This window comes from Mauremys reevesii, linkage group 1 (genome assembly GCF_016161935.1).
Source record: "Mauremys reevesii isolate NIE-2019 linkage group 1, ASM1616193v1, whole genome shotgun sequence".
Taxonomy (NCBI): Eukaryota; Metazoa; Chordata; order Testudines; family Geoemydidae; genus Mauremys; species Mauremys reevesii.
Window position 1 is genome coordinate 211,509,222 of NC_052623.1, and position 13,633 is coordinate 211,522,854.

At 42.2% G+C, this 13,633-nt stretch overlaps 1 protein-coding gene across 4 annotated transcripts in view; it reads right to left on the bottom strand.

Annotated features, from left to right (window-relative positions):
• The window catches only part of USF3 (upstream transcription factor family member 3), a 78,500-nt gene that overhangs the window by 30,938 nt on the left and 33,929 nt on the right, over positions 1 to 13,633 (bottom strand). The window contains exons 2-6 of one of the 4 annotated variants that reach the window (XM_039497418.1): positions 13,505 to 13,623; positions 12,455 to 12,547; positions 10,213 to 10,277; positions 5,476 to 5,526; positions 2,335 to 2,363 (exon numbers count right to left, since the gene is read on the bottom strand). Coding sequence is in view for 2 of the 4 variants with exons in the window: in XM_039497396.1 (XP_039353330.1) it covers positions 2,335 to 2,363; positions 10,213 to 10,277; positions 12,455 to 12,460 (100 nt within the window). In the remaining 2 variants the exon portion in view is untranslated. The remainder of the gene's footprint in view (positions 1 to 2,334; positions 2,364 to 5,475; positions 5,527 to 10,212; positions 10,278 to 12,454; positions 12,548 to 13,504; positions 13,624 to 13,633) is intronic. The other 3 variants (XM_039497409.1, XM_039497396.1, XM_039497402.1) reach the window with 3 other exon arrangements.

Here is a 13,633-nt window from a genome sequence, read left to right on the forward strand (position 1 = left end):
CTAATGTCCACCCTAAACCGCGCTGGCTGCAATTTAAGCCCATTGCTTCTTATCCTATCTTCAGAGGCTAAAGAGAACAATATTTCTCCCTCCTCCTTGTAACAATCTTTTATGTACTTGAAAACTGTTATGTCCCCCCTCGGGTCTCTTCTCCAGACTTAAAAAAAAACAACAATTTTTTCCATCTTCCCTTATAGGTCATGTTTCCTAGGTCTTTAATCATTTTTGTTTCTCTTTATTGGACTTTCTCCAATTTGTCCACATTTTTCCTGAAATGTGAGGCCCCAAACTAGACAGAATACTCTAGCTGAGGCCTAATCAGTGCAGAGTAGAGCAGAAAAATTATTTCTTGTCTTGCTTACCAATACTCCTACTAATACATTCCAGAATGAAATTTGCTTTTTTTGCAACAGTGTTGCACTGTTGACTCATATTTAGCTTGTGATCCACTATGACCCCAGATCCCTTTCTGCAGTACTTCTTCCTAGGTAGCCATTTCCCATTTTGTATACAAGCAACTGATTGGTCTTTCCTAACTGGAGTACTTTGCATTTGTTCTTACTGAATTTCATTCTATTTACTTGAGGCCATTTCTCCAGTTTGCCCAGATCATTTTGACTTTTAATCCTATCCTCCAAAGCACTCGCATCCCATCCTAGCTTGGTATCGTCCGCAAACTTGTTAAGTGTACTCTCTCTGCCATTATCTAAATCATTGATGAAGATATTGAACAGAACCGGACTCAGAACTGATCCCTGCAGGACCCCACAATATGCCCTTCGACCTTGACTGTGATCCACTGATAACTACTCTCTGGGAATGGTTTTCCAACCAGTTATGCCCCCACATTTATAGTAACTCCATTTAGATTGTTAAACTAGGCAAATACGAGAAGGTCATGCGAGATAGTATCAAAAGCTTTACTAAGGTCAAGATTTACCACATCTACCACTTCCCCCCCATCCACAAGGCTTGTTACCCATCAAAGAATGCTATTATGTTAGTTTGACATGATTTATTGCTGATAAATCCATGCTGACTGTTACTTATCACCTTATTATCTTCAATGTATGTATCTGTTTGGTTTTTAGATAGCTAAAAAGCTCCTTGTACAGCCACATTGGCCTCCTGTGGTTCTTCTTATCTTTCCTCGGCATTGGAATACCTTGCTGTTGAGTCTCCGGTACTGTATTACATCTTTTAGGAACTTCCAGCCCCCTTCGACTCCTTTATTCCTAATTGGCCTTTCCATGGAACCATGCCTACTATTTCTCTGAGTTGGTTGAAATCCGCCTTTCTGAATGTAACCTGACCCTCCCTGTCCTACGGCTGTGAGTTCCCAAACACTGCTTAAGCTGGGAACCAACAGAGAGGAAAGGGCATGTGTTAGGAGACGGGGAAAATCTCCACAAAGCACAGATTGGTTCTATGGAGGATTTCTGGACTGGTGATGTTCAACGGAATGCAATGGAAATTTATGCTGCGGCGTAATCCCATCTCAAAATATTTAACTCAAGGCCTCTAAAAGTTAAAATGCATTCTATGTGTTAGATGCCTGCCCCTGATTTCCATATACTTTATATGTTTATTCCCAAAAATATACTCACACAAAACTAATATCTGCTTTTGCTTATATCTTCCTTTGTAGCTGAATAGAAATTGTTGATTCACTGAGTTTATTAGCAATGAAATGAAAAGCCAAGGTGTCCACAGAGGTGTTTGGGAGGAACAAGGGACATGAGTGAAGGGTCATATTCAGAGGGCCTTTCCTGTTTATCCAAGATATTATTTCTATTATTCTATACGTTTTCCATAGTCTAAGCAAACTAAAGGATGGTTACGGCTGTCCATGAAGCAGCCCTGCTTCAGGTGTTCCATGTGAGGCTCTGGAGTCTTTTCATGTAATAGATCCATTCATTGGAGTGTTTCTCCATTCCAAATGCACCAATCCTTGTATGCTTTCGAGCAGATTGGAGTAAGGGCAGGTCTTCACTACCCGCCAGACCGGTGGTTAGTGATTGATCTATCGGGGATCGATTTATCGCATCTAGTGTAGACATGATAAATCTATTCCCGATCGCTCTGCCATCGACTCCGGAACTCCACCACTGCCGAGAGGCGGAAGCGGAGTCGACGGGGGTGCAGTGGCAGTCGACCCCGTGCCGTGAGGACACGAGGTTAGTCGATCTAAGATATGTCAACTTCAGCTATGCTATTCTCGTAGCTGAAGTTGCGTATCTTAGATCGATCCACCCCCCGTAGTGTAGACCAGGGCTGAGGAACTCAAAGAGCTGTGCAGCTCAACTCTGAACAGTAAAACACTGTAGTTCCTACCTGCATTATGTGTCTCCCGGTTTTTCTTTCTGTAATACAAGAGAGCAAAAGAAATTATGTGAAATAAAAGGGAAAACCTCCACATGAACAATTGTTTCTTTTATGTTTTAAGGCAATTTCATTGTTATGGTTAAAAAATACATTTAATACAAAATTCTGCTTTCTTGGCAAGAAAGAATATAGAGAAGAGAGAAATAAAAACACACTAAAGTAGTTCTTGGTATAGGAATATATTATATTAATGATTTCTGAGAAAAGATCATGACTGTTCAAACTAAATGGATTAGAGTCAATACTACATGTGCGTTCTGTGTGTATTTGGTACAATTTATACATGTATAGGGGCAGGGATGGTTTCTTCCTGTGTGTTTGTACAGAATCTATCACAATGGGCCCCCGATGCTCACTGGAGTCTTTAGGCACTATCATGATATAAATAAAAACTAAACAGATTTCTAACCAGTGGGAAAGCTCATCTCATGAAAATGTGCTCTGTTTAGTGCAGCTAATTTTTTGTACATACAGCCATGCTACAGACAAGTATTTTGTTGTTCCCAGAGCTTAACGGAAAAGGCAGAAAAGGAACAAGTTACTTACTGTACAGTAAGTGCAGTCCTTTACGATATTTGTCCACATGGTTCCGACTCTAGGTGCACATGTGCCCTATGTGCACAAGACTGGATTCTTTTGGCCAGCAATGTCTGTAAGGGCCATGCCTGAACACTGCATGTCCTCTTGCCCCCTACCCAAGGGCACAAAGGGCAGAGTGGGCCCAGCCACCATTCAGTTCCTTCACCAAGATTAAAGGACTCCACATTAACAGGAAAGGAGGTTCATGGGATCAGCGTGCCTGAGCACTTGCTGTGTGCAGCTTGGAGGTAATAGATGCTTCTTTTTGATGGAGGGTTTCAGAATCGGACACACCGTTCATTGATCGCTCCAATAAAAATAGTTTCAAACAATCATCTTGGACTTTCTAAGGGTGTTTTGAAAAAGGCCTGCATGTTGAAACTTTTCTGGAAGGCAAATAAAACATTTAATATTCCCATCATTTAAGGGAATAGCTGCCTCATAAGCAAGACAGGCTTGTCAACCTGCTAGAAAAAATACAGAAAAATTAACATTGAACTAATACTAAAGGTAACAAAGAGCTATGGGGTAGCAATTGGACACTGTCCTGTCTTGTCTTGCTGTCATAGGCAGTAAGAAGGAACTAAGTTGCAGTTGAGACTCACTCTGCTCTGTATGCCCTCGATTAGAGGCATAAGGCCATGCAGGGCGCATGCACTGCCCCAGACACTTGCCGGCCAAAATATTCCAATCTTGCATGCACAGGTGCATGTGCGCCTTGAATGGGAGCCATGTGGACAAATACTTGAAGAAGCACAGCTGCTTGTGAGACAAGGAGGGAAGAAATGCAATGGATCTCAACACTCACTTTTATTCAGCAGCAGACTGTGGTCTAGCTTAAAGTAGGCCAAGGCCTCAATTCAGGAAAGCACTTAAGCATGTGTTTAAACACCCTTCCTGAATAAAGACTCCTTCTTGAATCAAAGACCTAACACAAGAAAAACTTTTCCCATATCCTTTGCCACCAAATAAATAAGTTTTCTGTTGGGAGAGTGAAAATGAATGCTTAATTGCAGATCTTACTCAAATCTCATTGTTGAGATGATCCCATCAGCTAATCCAGTGCCTGCTCCTGGTCCCACTGAAATCAGTAGGAGAACAACACAAGACCTGATCCTCATGGGTGCTCTCTTTCAGGTGACACATAAAACTGATGACCTGGTGAAATTCCATCTTGGGGAATTACATTCTCAAGCTTGCCAAATGTTGTATCTTGTGTGACACTCACACATTTAGCAGATCTGTCATGTCTTCTCCCACAGCTGATAGAATGCTATGCACTTGAGAAACTCACACACCCTTCCCCAGCCCCCCTCCCAAAATCTTGTAGCCTATGGAATGTGCACTTAATCTTTCCCCCAAGTCCTCTCCACTACTCTTTTCTTGATCACTGGGGACAACACCATTACCCTGCTTGTCATGGACTCCCATAATCTGGGTGTCATCTTCAACTTGGAACTCTCTCTAGGTCCTTACATGCAGGCTATGTCTAAGTCTTGCAGATTCTTTCTGCATAATATATCTATCCATACACACTGCTAAAACTCTCATCCAGGCGCTTATCTCAGTTACTGCAATATTCTTCTCTCTGACTAACAAATGCAAACTTGCCCTGCTCATATCTATTAGAATGCTGCTGCAAAGACACGTTTCCTAATCCATCGCTTTGACCATGTCACCCCTCTCTTTGCGTCTCTTCTCTATTGTGTCAAAGATAAGCTATTTGTCTTCACTTTCAAGCCTCTTCTCTACCTATCGCCACCCCACCTATCATCTCTCATTCAAATATCAAAAAGGACGATGCCTGTCTTCATTGCCCGCTTGTTAAACAAGTACTTTCCTGCTTTCTCCAATGCTGTCCCTCAGGCTTGGGAGGAGCTCCCTGAAACATCTGCAAAACTAAGTCAATATTCTCCTTAAAACATTCCTTTTCCATGATGCCTACAAAAAACTTGACAACAATTAGGCTGCTGGTACACTGTCTCATTGTTTCCTTGTACTCCCCCATCAGTCTGCCTGCAGCTATCTGTTCTTTCTTGTATTGTACTTAGATTGTAAGCTCATTGGGGCAGAAACTGTCTTGTTTTCTGTGTTTGTATAGTGCTTAGCACAATGGGATCATGGTATGTGTCTGGGGCGCCTAGGTGCTATGATAATATAAGTAAATAATAATGTAACACCAGGAAACCACAATCTCTAGTCCCTCCTTTCTCCAGTGGCTGCTCTTAATATTTCTATGCATTTCAAAACCTAAATTATGAACCACAAGGCGAAGCAATTGTCTTTCACCCATTTCATGGATAAGATAGCAGAGAGGTTGTTCATGGTAATTTCAGACACAGCAGGGAATGAACCCAGGCAATTAATACGCTGGGCCTGAATCTGATTTGTTTTGCCACAATGCCTTTCTGAATGACAGTGCCAAATTATGTGCTTCAATATGCTGCCTCTACCACATCCTGACCACATTCTGCTTCCAAGAGCCAGGAACAGAACACATGAATACTCAACATTATAGCACTGTCTCATGTGGAAGAGGCTTGTGTTGTGGATCTGAGGGTCCTGGGTTCAAAGGGAAAAAACAGTGTATAGTTATGTGATTAAAGACTGGGGGTAACATTTTCAAAAGCATCCACATGACTTAGGTGCCCTAAATACTATTGACTTTTAATGGACTTAAGCACATTTGAAAATTTTATCTTGTATCCCAAAGCATCATAATTGAAGTGATATAGCTAACCTGAATTCTGGAATTTCCTAGCTTTTCTATGCTGACTCTGCAACCTTAATTTTACCTTCTACCATAATTTTAGATGTTTTATATATATACAGTCATATATATATAATACACACACACACACACACCCCTCTCAAGCTAGTTTGAGGAACCTAGAATAATCATAATTGTTGAAATGATATTAGAGGTGAATGTGGATAATGCATTAATAGTTATTTTATTACTGTATTATTATTCGTATTTTTGTTAATGGAAGCTGTCCCTTCAAAACAACAGTGTGTTTGATGTAGACAAAGCAGTATGTGGGAGATTTTGCCTGTGTCCCCAGAGTGGGAGACCGTGCATGTGCAAGCTCCAAAGAGATCAGAATTTGATTTAATAAACTTCTCTCTCCAAAAAATAAGCTTCAATCTTGAAGGTTAGCACTTACTGGGGGACTGGATACCTCAGTGTATTGCTAAGGACCTACAGAACCTTTTGACAGTTTGAAACCAGCCTAGCTTAGCAGTAATTTAAAAAAGTTGTTTCCATCTAATAGATATTTAGTGGCCCCTTATGTGAGTCTGATGGGTCTTAACTCCACATCAAAACTCACCATCACATATGGCACTAATTGGCAGACCTAGACTAGAAACCAAGAATTGTATGGGCCACAGAGACTGAATTACCCCTATTATCTCTAGAGGAAGCTACCGCTAGACCAGAATTGGGGCATACTTAGCAGGGTAGTATCTGTGAGAAAGAGAAGGTCTCTCACCCTGTGCAGAAACTGAGGTTCCTTGAACTGTGTCCCCCGATGGCTGCTCCACTGTAGGTGCAGCAGTGCCCCCTACGCCTGGGATCGGAGATCTTTGGTAGCAGTACTCATTGGACCACATATGCGCTTCTGCCCATCTCGTGCCACAAACAGAATCAACATATAGTGCTGTGCAGTCCAACCGCTCTCAGTTCCTTCTTGACTGCAGAGCTTATCTTTCAGCTCCAAAGCAGAGGGGAGGAGGGCGGGTAGTGGAGCACCCTTAGGGACACACATCTCAAAGAACCTCAATTACTGCACTGGGTGAGTAACCCTCTCTTTTTCCTTCTTCTTCTGATGTCCCTATGGGTGCTCCACTATAGATGACTGTAAAGCAGTGCCCCTAGTTGGAAGCCTCGGGCTTCGGAGCGGCATTTAGTGCAGATGACAGGACAATGTGTCCTAGCAGGGCAGCTGATGCTGAGTAGTAATTGCGCAGTGATGGCTAAAAGTGTCTGTGGAGGCCCAGGTGGCCGCTTTGCAAATGTCAATAATTAGGATATTGTTGAGAAAGGCAATCGAGTTGGAAAGAGAGTGGGTAGAAAGTGCTCAAGTTCCAGAAGGAGACTGTTGATTGTGTAGTTGGTTGAAAAAGCGTATACATTGGGAAATCTGCTTGGAAAGGCATTGTTTGGATATGGCCTTTCTATCTTTCGACCACTGATAGGAAATAAGCATGGCTATTGTGTGAAAGATTTAGTTCTATCCAGGTGAAAAGCTAATGGTTGCCTGACATCCAAGGTGTTGCTATGTGATTCGACAAAACGCAGGGAAGGTGGATAGGTTGATTTAAATGGAAGGAGGTTGGTACCTTGGGTAAGAATTTTGGATGTAGACATAAGGTGACCTTGTCTTTATGAAAAACTGTGTACTAGGTGTATGTCCTGAGAGCACCAATTTCTCCTACCTGTCGAGCCGATCTGATGGTGATGAGAAATACTGTTTTCATGGATAGATGAATATAAGAGCACGTTGCCATGGGCTCGAACAGTAGTCTGGTGAGGCAGCGCTAAATGAGGCCAGGGTCCCAAACTGGGGTGTGATCTCCTATGTGAGGGTAAAAGTTTTGGAGACCTTTCAAGAATCTCTTCATGAGTGGGTGGGTGAAGACAGAGTGGCTGTCTATATTGGGATGGAATGTTGTGTTGGAGGCTATGTGTACACAAATGGAACTTGTGGATAACCCTGATTTTTTTTAAGATCCAAAATATAGTCCAGAATGAGTAAAAGATATTCATCACCATGACATGATTGGTGGTGCACCAGGATCAGAACCGTGTCCATTTTTGGAGGTAAGTGCGTCGAGTTGTGTCGTGTGCTATTCAAGCGGACCTCTTTTACTGCCTCTGAACAGGTCACCTCTGAATCCTGAAACCATGGAGGACTCATGCCTTCAGATATAGGGGATGTGGATTGGGATGGAGGATTTGACCCACATCCTGTGAGAGGCACTGAGCTGGTCACAGAGTAATCAGAGGACATACCTCCTTCGCATGATAGTGAGTATACCAAATTGGACATAGCCATGTTGGAGCTATAAGGATGACTTGGGCTCGGTCCCCCTATATCTTGTGAAGCACTCTGAACAAGAGGGGAATGGTTGGGATGGCGTAGAGTAGCACGGCATCCCACGTAATGAGGAACGCATCTCACAGGTACCTGAGGATGTGGGCCTGCTCTTGAGCAGAATTGAGGGCATTTGATATTCTTCTGTATGGCAAAGAGATCTATGGTTGGGAATCCCCAGCGGCTGAATATGTGGTGTAGGGTTTTTGTATCTAGCTCCCATTTGTCATCTTGGGAGAATCTCCTCCTCAATGAGTCTGCCAAGGTGTTCTGATGTCCAGGGAAGTATGCAGCTGAAATGCTGATGTTGTGTTGGATACATCATTTCCATAATTTCAGGGCTTCTGAACACAGGGAGTTGGACCTTGCTCCACCTTGTCTGGTGATGTAGAACATGCAGGCGATATTGTCCATCATATCTCATATAGTGTGATGTCTGATCAGTGGTAGAAAATGCCAGCAGGCATTGTGGACCACCCATTGCTCTAGAAGATTGATGTGTAGGATGATTCCACTAGGGACCACCTGCCCTGCACTATATGGGTGAGAAGGTGTGCTCCCCCACCGATTAGGGAGGCATCAGTTGTTAGTATCAGGGATGGTGCTGGTTGAAGGAAAGGAACCCTGACACAGACGTTTTTGGATTGTGTCCACCAGAGTAGTGAGCCATTGACCTTGAAACGCATGGATAGGAATTTGTGAAGACTGTGCCTGTGAGGTACATAGACAGTGCGTAGTCACGCCTGGAGACAGCACACATGCAACCTGGCGTGCTTTACCACAAATGTGGCTGCTACCATGTAGCCGAGCAGCTGGAGACATGTCCTGGCAGAGATCTGGGGACAGGTTCTCACTGTGGACACAAGGTCAACTACTCTTGAAAATCTGTTAGCTGGGAGGAAAGTTCTGGCCAGTATCACATCCAAGTATGCCCCAATAAACTCCAGGTGTTGTACAGGTGACAGCATCAATTTTTATATGTTTATATGGAGGCAGAGATTTGAGAGAAGGTTTGTTGTCTGCTCTACGGCATGAACTTAGTCAGGTTCGGATGAAGCCTTGAGGAGACAGTCATCTAAGTATGGGAATATGACAATGCCTTGTTTTCATAGGTAGGCTGCCACTTCTGCAAGGACTCTGAAGACGACTCAGGGGGCTGTAAAAAGTCCAAAGTGAAGTACCCTGTACTAGTCATGATTGGTCCCCATGATTAATCTGAGGAACCATCTGGTGATGTGAAAGGCAGAGAACCAGTCCCCCTGTTTCAGGGCTGGGATAATGACGGATAGCGTAATCATCTTGAACTGTTGCAGTTTGATGAATTTGTTGAGATTTCATAGGTCTAGGATTGGTCTCCGTCTGCTGGATTTCTTTTGGATCAGAAAATAATGGGAATAAAAACCCCTCCCTCTGTGTTGGGATGGGACTGATTCTATGGCTCCCATTTGCAGGTGGTTTATTTCTTCTCAGGGAAGGTGTTCATGAGAAGGGACCCAGAAGAGTGACGGAGAAGGGTGTGGGCAGGTGAGATAGATAGGAAAGGGATACAGTATTCTTTGTCGATGATTTCTAGGACCCACTTGTCCAAAGGGAAAGAGCTTCCCGGTCGGGAAGGGCAGGCAGCGGGAAAGACGTATTCTAAGCTAAATACTAATAGGGAGGGAAGAACAAGGGAGATTTTTTTTTTCCTTTAGGGGAAGGGGACAATTAAAGGAAACTACTAATTACTAAGCTAAACAGGTAAAGGCACTATCTAAAGACTCAAAGGACAAAAAGGCTCTGCTCCAGATTCCATCCCAGACCAAAGGCGGTTGAGAAAGAACTGAAAATGGTTGGACCACACAGACCTATATATAGATCCTGCTCACCATGCAAGACGGAGAGGAGCACATGTGCGGTTCAACAGACAATGCCACCAAAGATCTCCAACCCCAGGTGCAGGGGGTGCTGCTGCACCTACAGTGGAGTAGCCATAGAGACATCACTCAAAGAAGATTTTGTCTGTCTGCTGCCCTGTAGATAATCAGAGGACTTCACTTAGGTTGCCAAGGTATGTTTTCCTTGGACAGATGGTCTAGCAGTACAGCAGAGGCTCTATAGAGTTTTCGGCTGGCCAACACGTGCCAGTCAATTGGCCACAGATACTTACCGGTGCTGTTTCTTCATAGGAGTCTCATTCTCGGTCATCTCTGGCATGGTTTCAGAGAGAAGGGCCTGAAGAGGAATGGGCAAAAGAATTAGCAAATACAGACCTCCCCAGAACTGTATTAGCACAAGAAAGCGTCAGCTCAATCTTTAAGGTTTCAACTATAAGGGTACGTCTATACTACCCGCCGGATCGGCGGGTAGTATTTGATGTATTGGGGATTTATTTATCGCGTCTCGTCTGGACACGATAAATCGATCCGCTAATCGACGCCCGTACTCCACCTCGGCAGGAGGAGTAAATGCAGTCGACAGGGGCGCCGCGGCAGTCGACTCGCCGCCGTGAGGACAGCCAGGTAAGTCGAACTAAGATACTTCGACTTCAGCTATGCAAATAGTGTAGCTGAAGTTGCGTATCTTAGTTCGAACCCCCCTGCTATGTAGCCCAGGCCTAAGTGCAAGATCTATTTGAATGAGCCAAGAAGTTCAGCACCTTGATTTAGCACATCTTTAGGCAAGAGCAAATCAAAAGAGTAAGTGTGGTCCCTGTAGTGCACTGTTGCTATATGTGTTGAACAAATTTCCATTCTCTGAGGAGTGTGGCTTTAAAAAAAACAAACAAAAAAACAAAACCCAGAAGCAACTATGAAAATTACACTGCTTCGTTGTTGGTGGGAGGGTGTTGAATTCTTCATGAGATACTCACAGAAGATATGATGAAACTGGACAGTCTTTCGTTCTAATATGTCTACAGTTCCCAGTTTTGAATAAAGTGAATAATAATTGCTGAGCAAAGTAACAACCTAGGTTGAGAATATTTTATTAAATAAAAAGTATATCAGTGGCAATGTGGTTTTTCTTGTCAGCTCTTGTTTTTGTACAGATGATATATAAAAGCACTTCTATCAATGTTTCTTGGTTTAGTCTACTAACTAAGTATCAGACTCCTTTTGGGCATTACTGTGGCAAATATACAGAGCTGAGCCTTAGTATAATTAGACAAAAAAAACAAACCCTACATCAGAATACAGTTAAGGTTGCTATGAATAGTATACCACGTTCTCAAAAACATCAAAATCAGTAAAAACAAAGTTAAAATATGACTACATTTCCCAATGCACAACATGACTTTACATATAACCTTTCCAAAGAGTGAATACAAGCTGTGCAGTTTGTACTAAGACCATTAAAAATGTTAAGGCGACATGATAGTATGGTTACGTGAATTTGAAGATGAAGTTATGCCAATGATGGCTATTTTATTTATATACATTATGTACAATCTCTAAAATCTTTCCTCTCCATAATGGCGCGCGCGCGTGTGTGTGTGTGTGTGTGCGCGCGCGCGCGCGCCATTATGGAGAGAAAAGATTTTAGAGCAGGGGTCGGCAACCTTTCAGAAATGGTGTGCCGAGTCTTTTTTTATTCACTTTAATTTAAGGTTTCGTGTGCTGGTAATACATTTTAATGTTTTTTAGACAGTCTCTCTCTCTAAGTCTATATATTATATAACTAAACTAGTGTTGTATTGTAAAAGAAACAAGGTTTTCAAAATGTTTAAGAAGCTTCAATTAAATTAAAATGTTGATTTTACACCACCGGCCCGCTTAGCCCGCTGCAGCGGGGTGCCATTAAAAATCGGCTCGCATGCTGTCTTTGGCACGCATGCCATAGGTTGCTGACCCGTTTGTTTTAGAGATTGTACATAATGTGGAATGTGCTGTAGATGATAGCAGGAAGATTATTTCTTACAGAATTTTTTGTAACGTTCTTTATCCTAAAAATTTAAATATGTTTTATGTATGTTACTGTGTTTGTATGGAGGGAAGTTTCCAGTGACCTGTAAATGAAGTGGAGATGTCAAAATGTATTCAAAACTACATTATTAATCAATTAATACTGACATTAATTAAAATAATTCTTAGCTATCAGTTAGCTTCCAGTACCTAGACTCTATTTACATTTAATTCAATTCTAAAAAAACAGGATAGGGGATTTCCCCAGACCTCTGTTCGCCCACTTTTCTATGCACAAACTGGAACCAATATAACCATTTGTAGTTAAGTTAATTTTTTACTGACTTAAATCAAAATTTGCGACTCAATCTGAAATACATGCAGACTTGAACCAAAATAACCAAAAGGTGTGGCTCACAACCAGTTTAGTTATTTTGATTACAGGTTCTGCAAAAACAAGCCCTTAGTTAGCTTGAAGGATCACTATGAAGAAATGTAACACACACATACCAACATGCAGGAAAACAGCACTCTGCTCCATACAGTGAGAGAGTTGTGTGATGAACATTTGTGGATTCAACAGCAGTAAATCTTCTATGTCTCCTTCAAAAGAACCAACACAAACCCAACTGTCTACTCACAGAATCACAGCTGCAGAATCAGTCATGATCAGTCAGTTTCATTATCTGAATAGGACTTTTCAAAATTCCTTCACCATGAAAAAAATTACTGTGCAAGGAATCTGGGTGACCTGGGTGTTAAAAACAACCAAATACAATAATGGGCCAGACCGTGTTTCCCCTTGATATACACTGTTGAAGGTGGGCTCAACCATCTTCACAGCATTGTTCCCCCTGAACCAGATGAAGTGCAGACCCCTGAATTCTCTACACAGTTCAGGGGTCTGCACTTGGGGAAGGGCAGAGTCTCGGCAGAAGGAGTGAATAGGTTGTAATGTGCAAACATTTAAATTAATTTAAACTCTTCTGAAGTTTCCGTGTCTCAATCAACATATGGTTAGAGCATGGAAACTCAAAGTGAAACAAACCAAATATCAAAGTGAAACACCAAACAGGTATGCACTGACCAAGTAGAAGGACATGCAAAAACGTCAACTGAAAAAATACTGAAAAGTCAACTAAATTTTTTTAAATAATTTCACCTAAAATAAGAAAGACAACCTTTTAACTGTCTTTTTATCTTGTCATTTTCCTGGTAGGTGAGAAAACTCCCTTACCTGCTGCATGATGGCCCCAAATGAGCAAGATACTTAAGTAGATGAACAGTCCCTCTGCTTCAGAATTTGGCACATGCTTAAATACCTTGCTGACCTCTATCCCTATATTTGGTTACTTTACACCCTTTTGTTGGGCTTCATCTCCTTTTTTATATTAGTCAAAAAAGTGGCCTCTAAAGGAGAAAGGAGCATGCTACAAAAGGGTATTTGAGATGGATTTAGAAAGCAATGTGTGAAGCCCAGAACACGGTATCTCATATTATCAACTGGGTATGGTATCTAGTAGACCTTTGGGTTGTGCTAACATCTTTTCACCCACCAACCTGTAGCTGGAATTCTTCACATGAATTCTCAGACTCCTCCAGCTTCACCTCACATCAGTTTCTGATCCAGACACATCAGGTTCCACTGGCAGACTTCTTATGTTTAACTTTTTTTGTTACTATACAGGA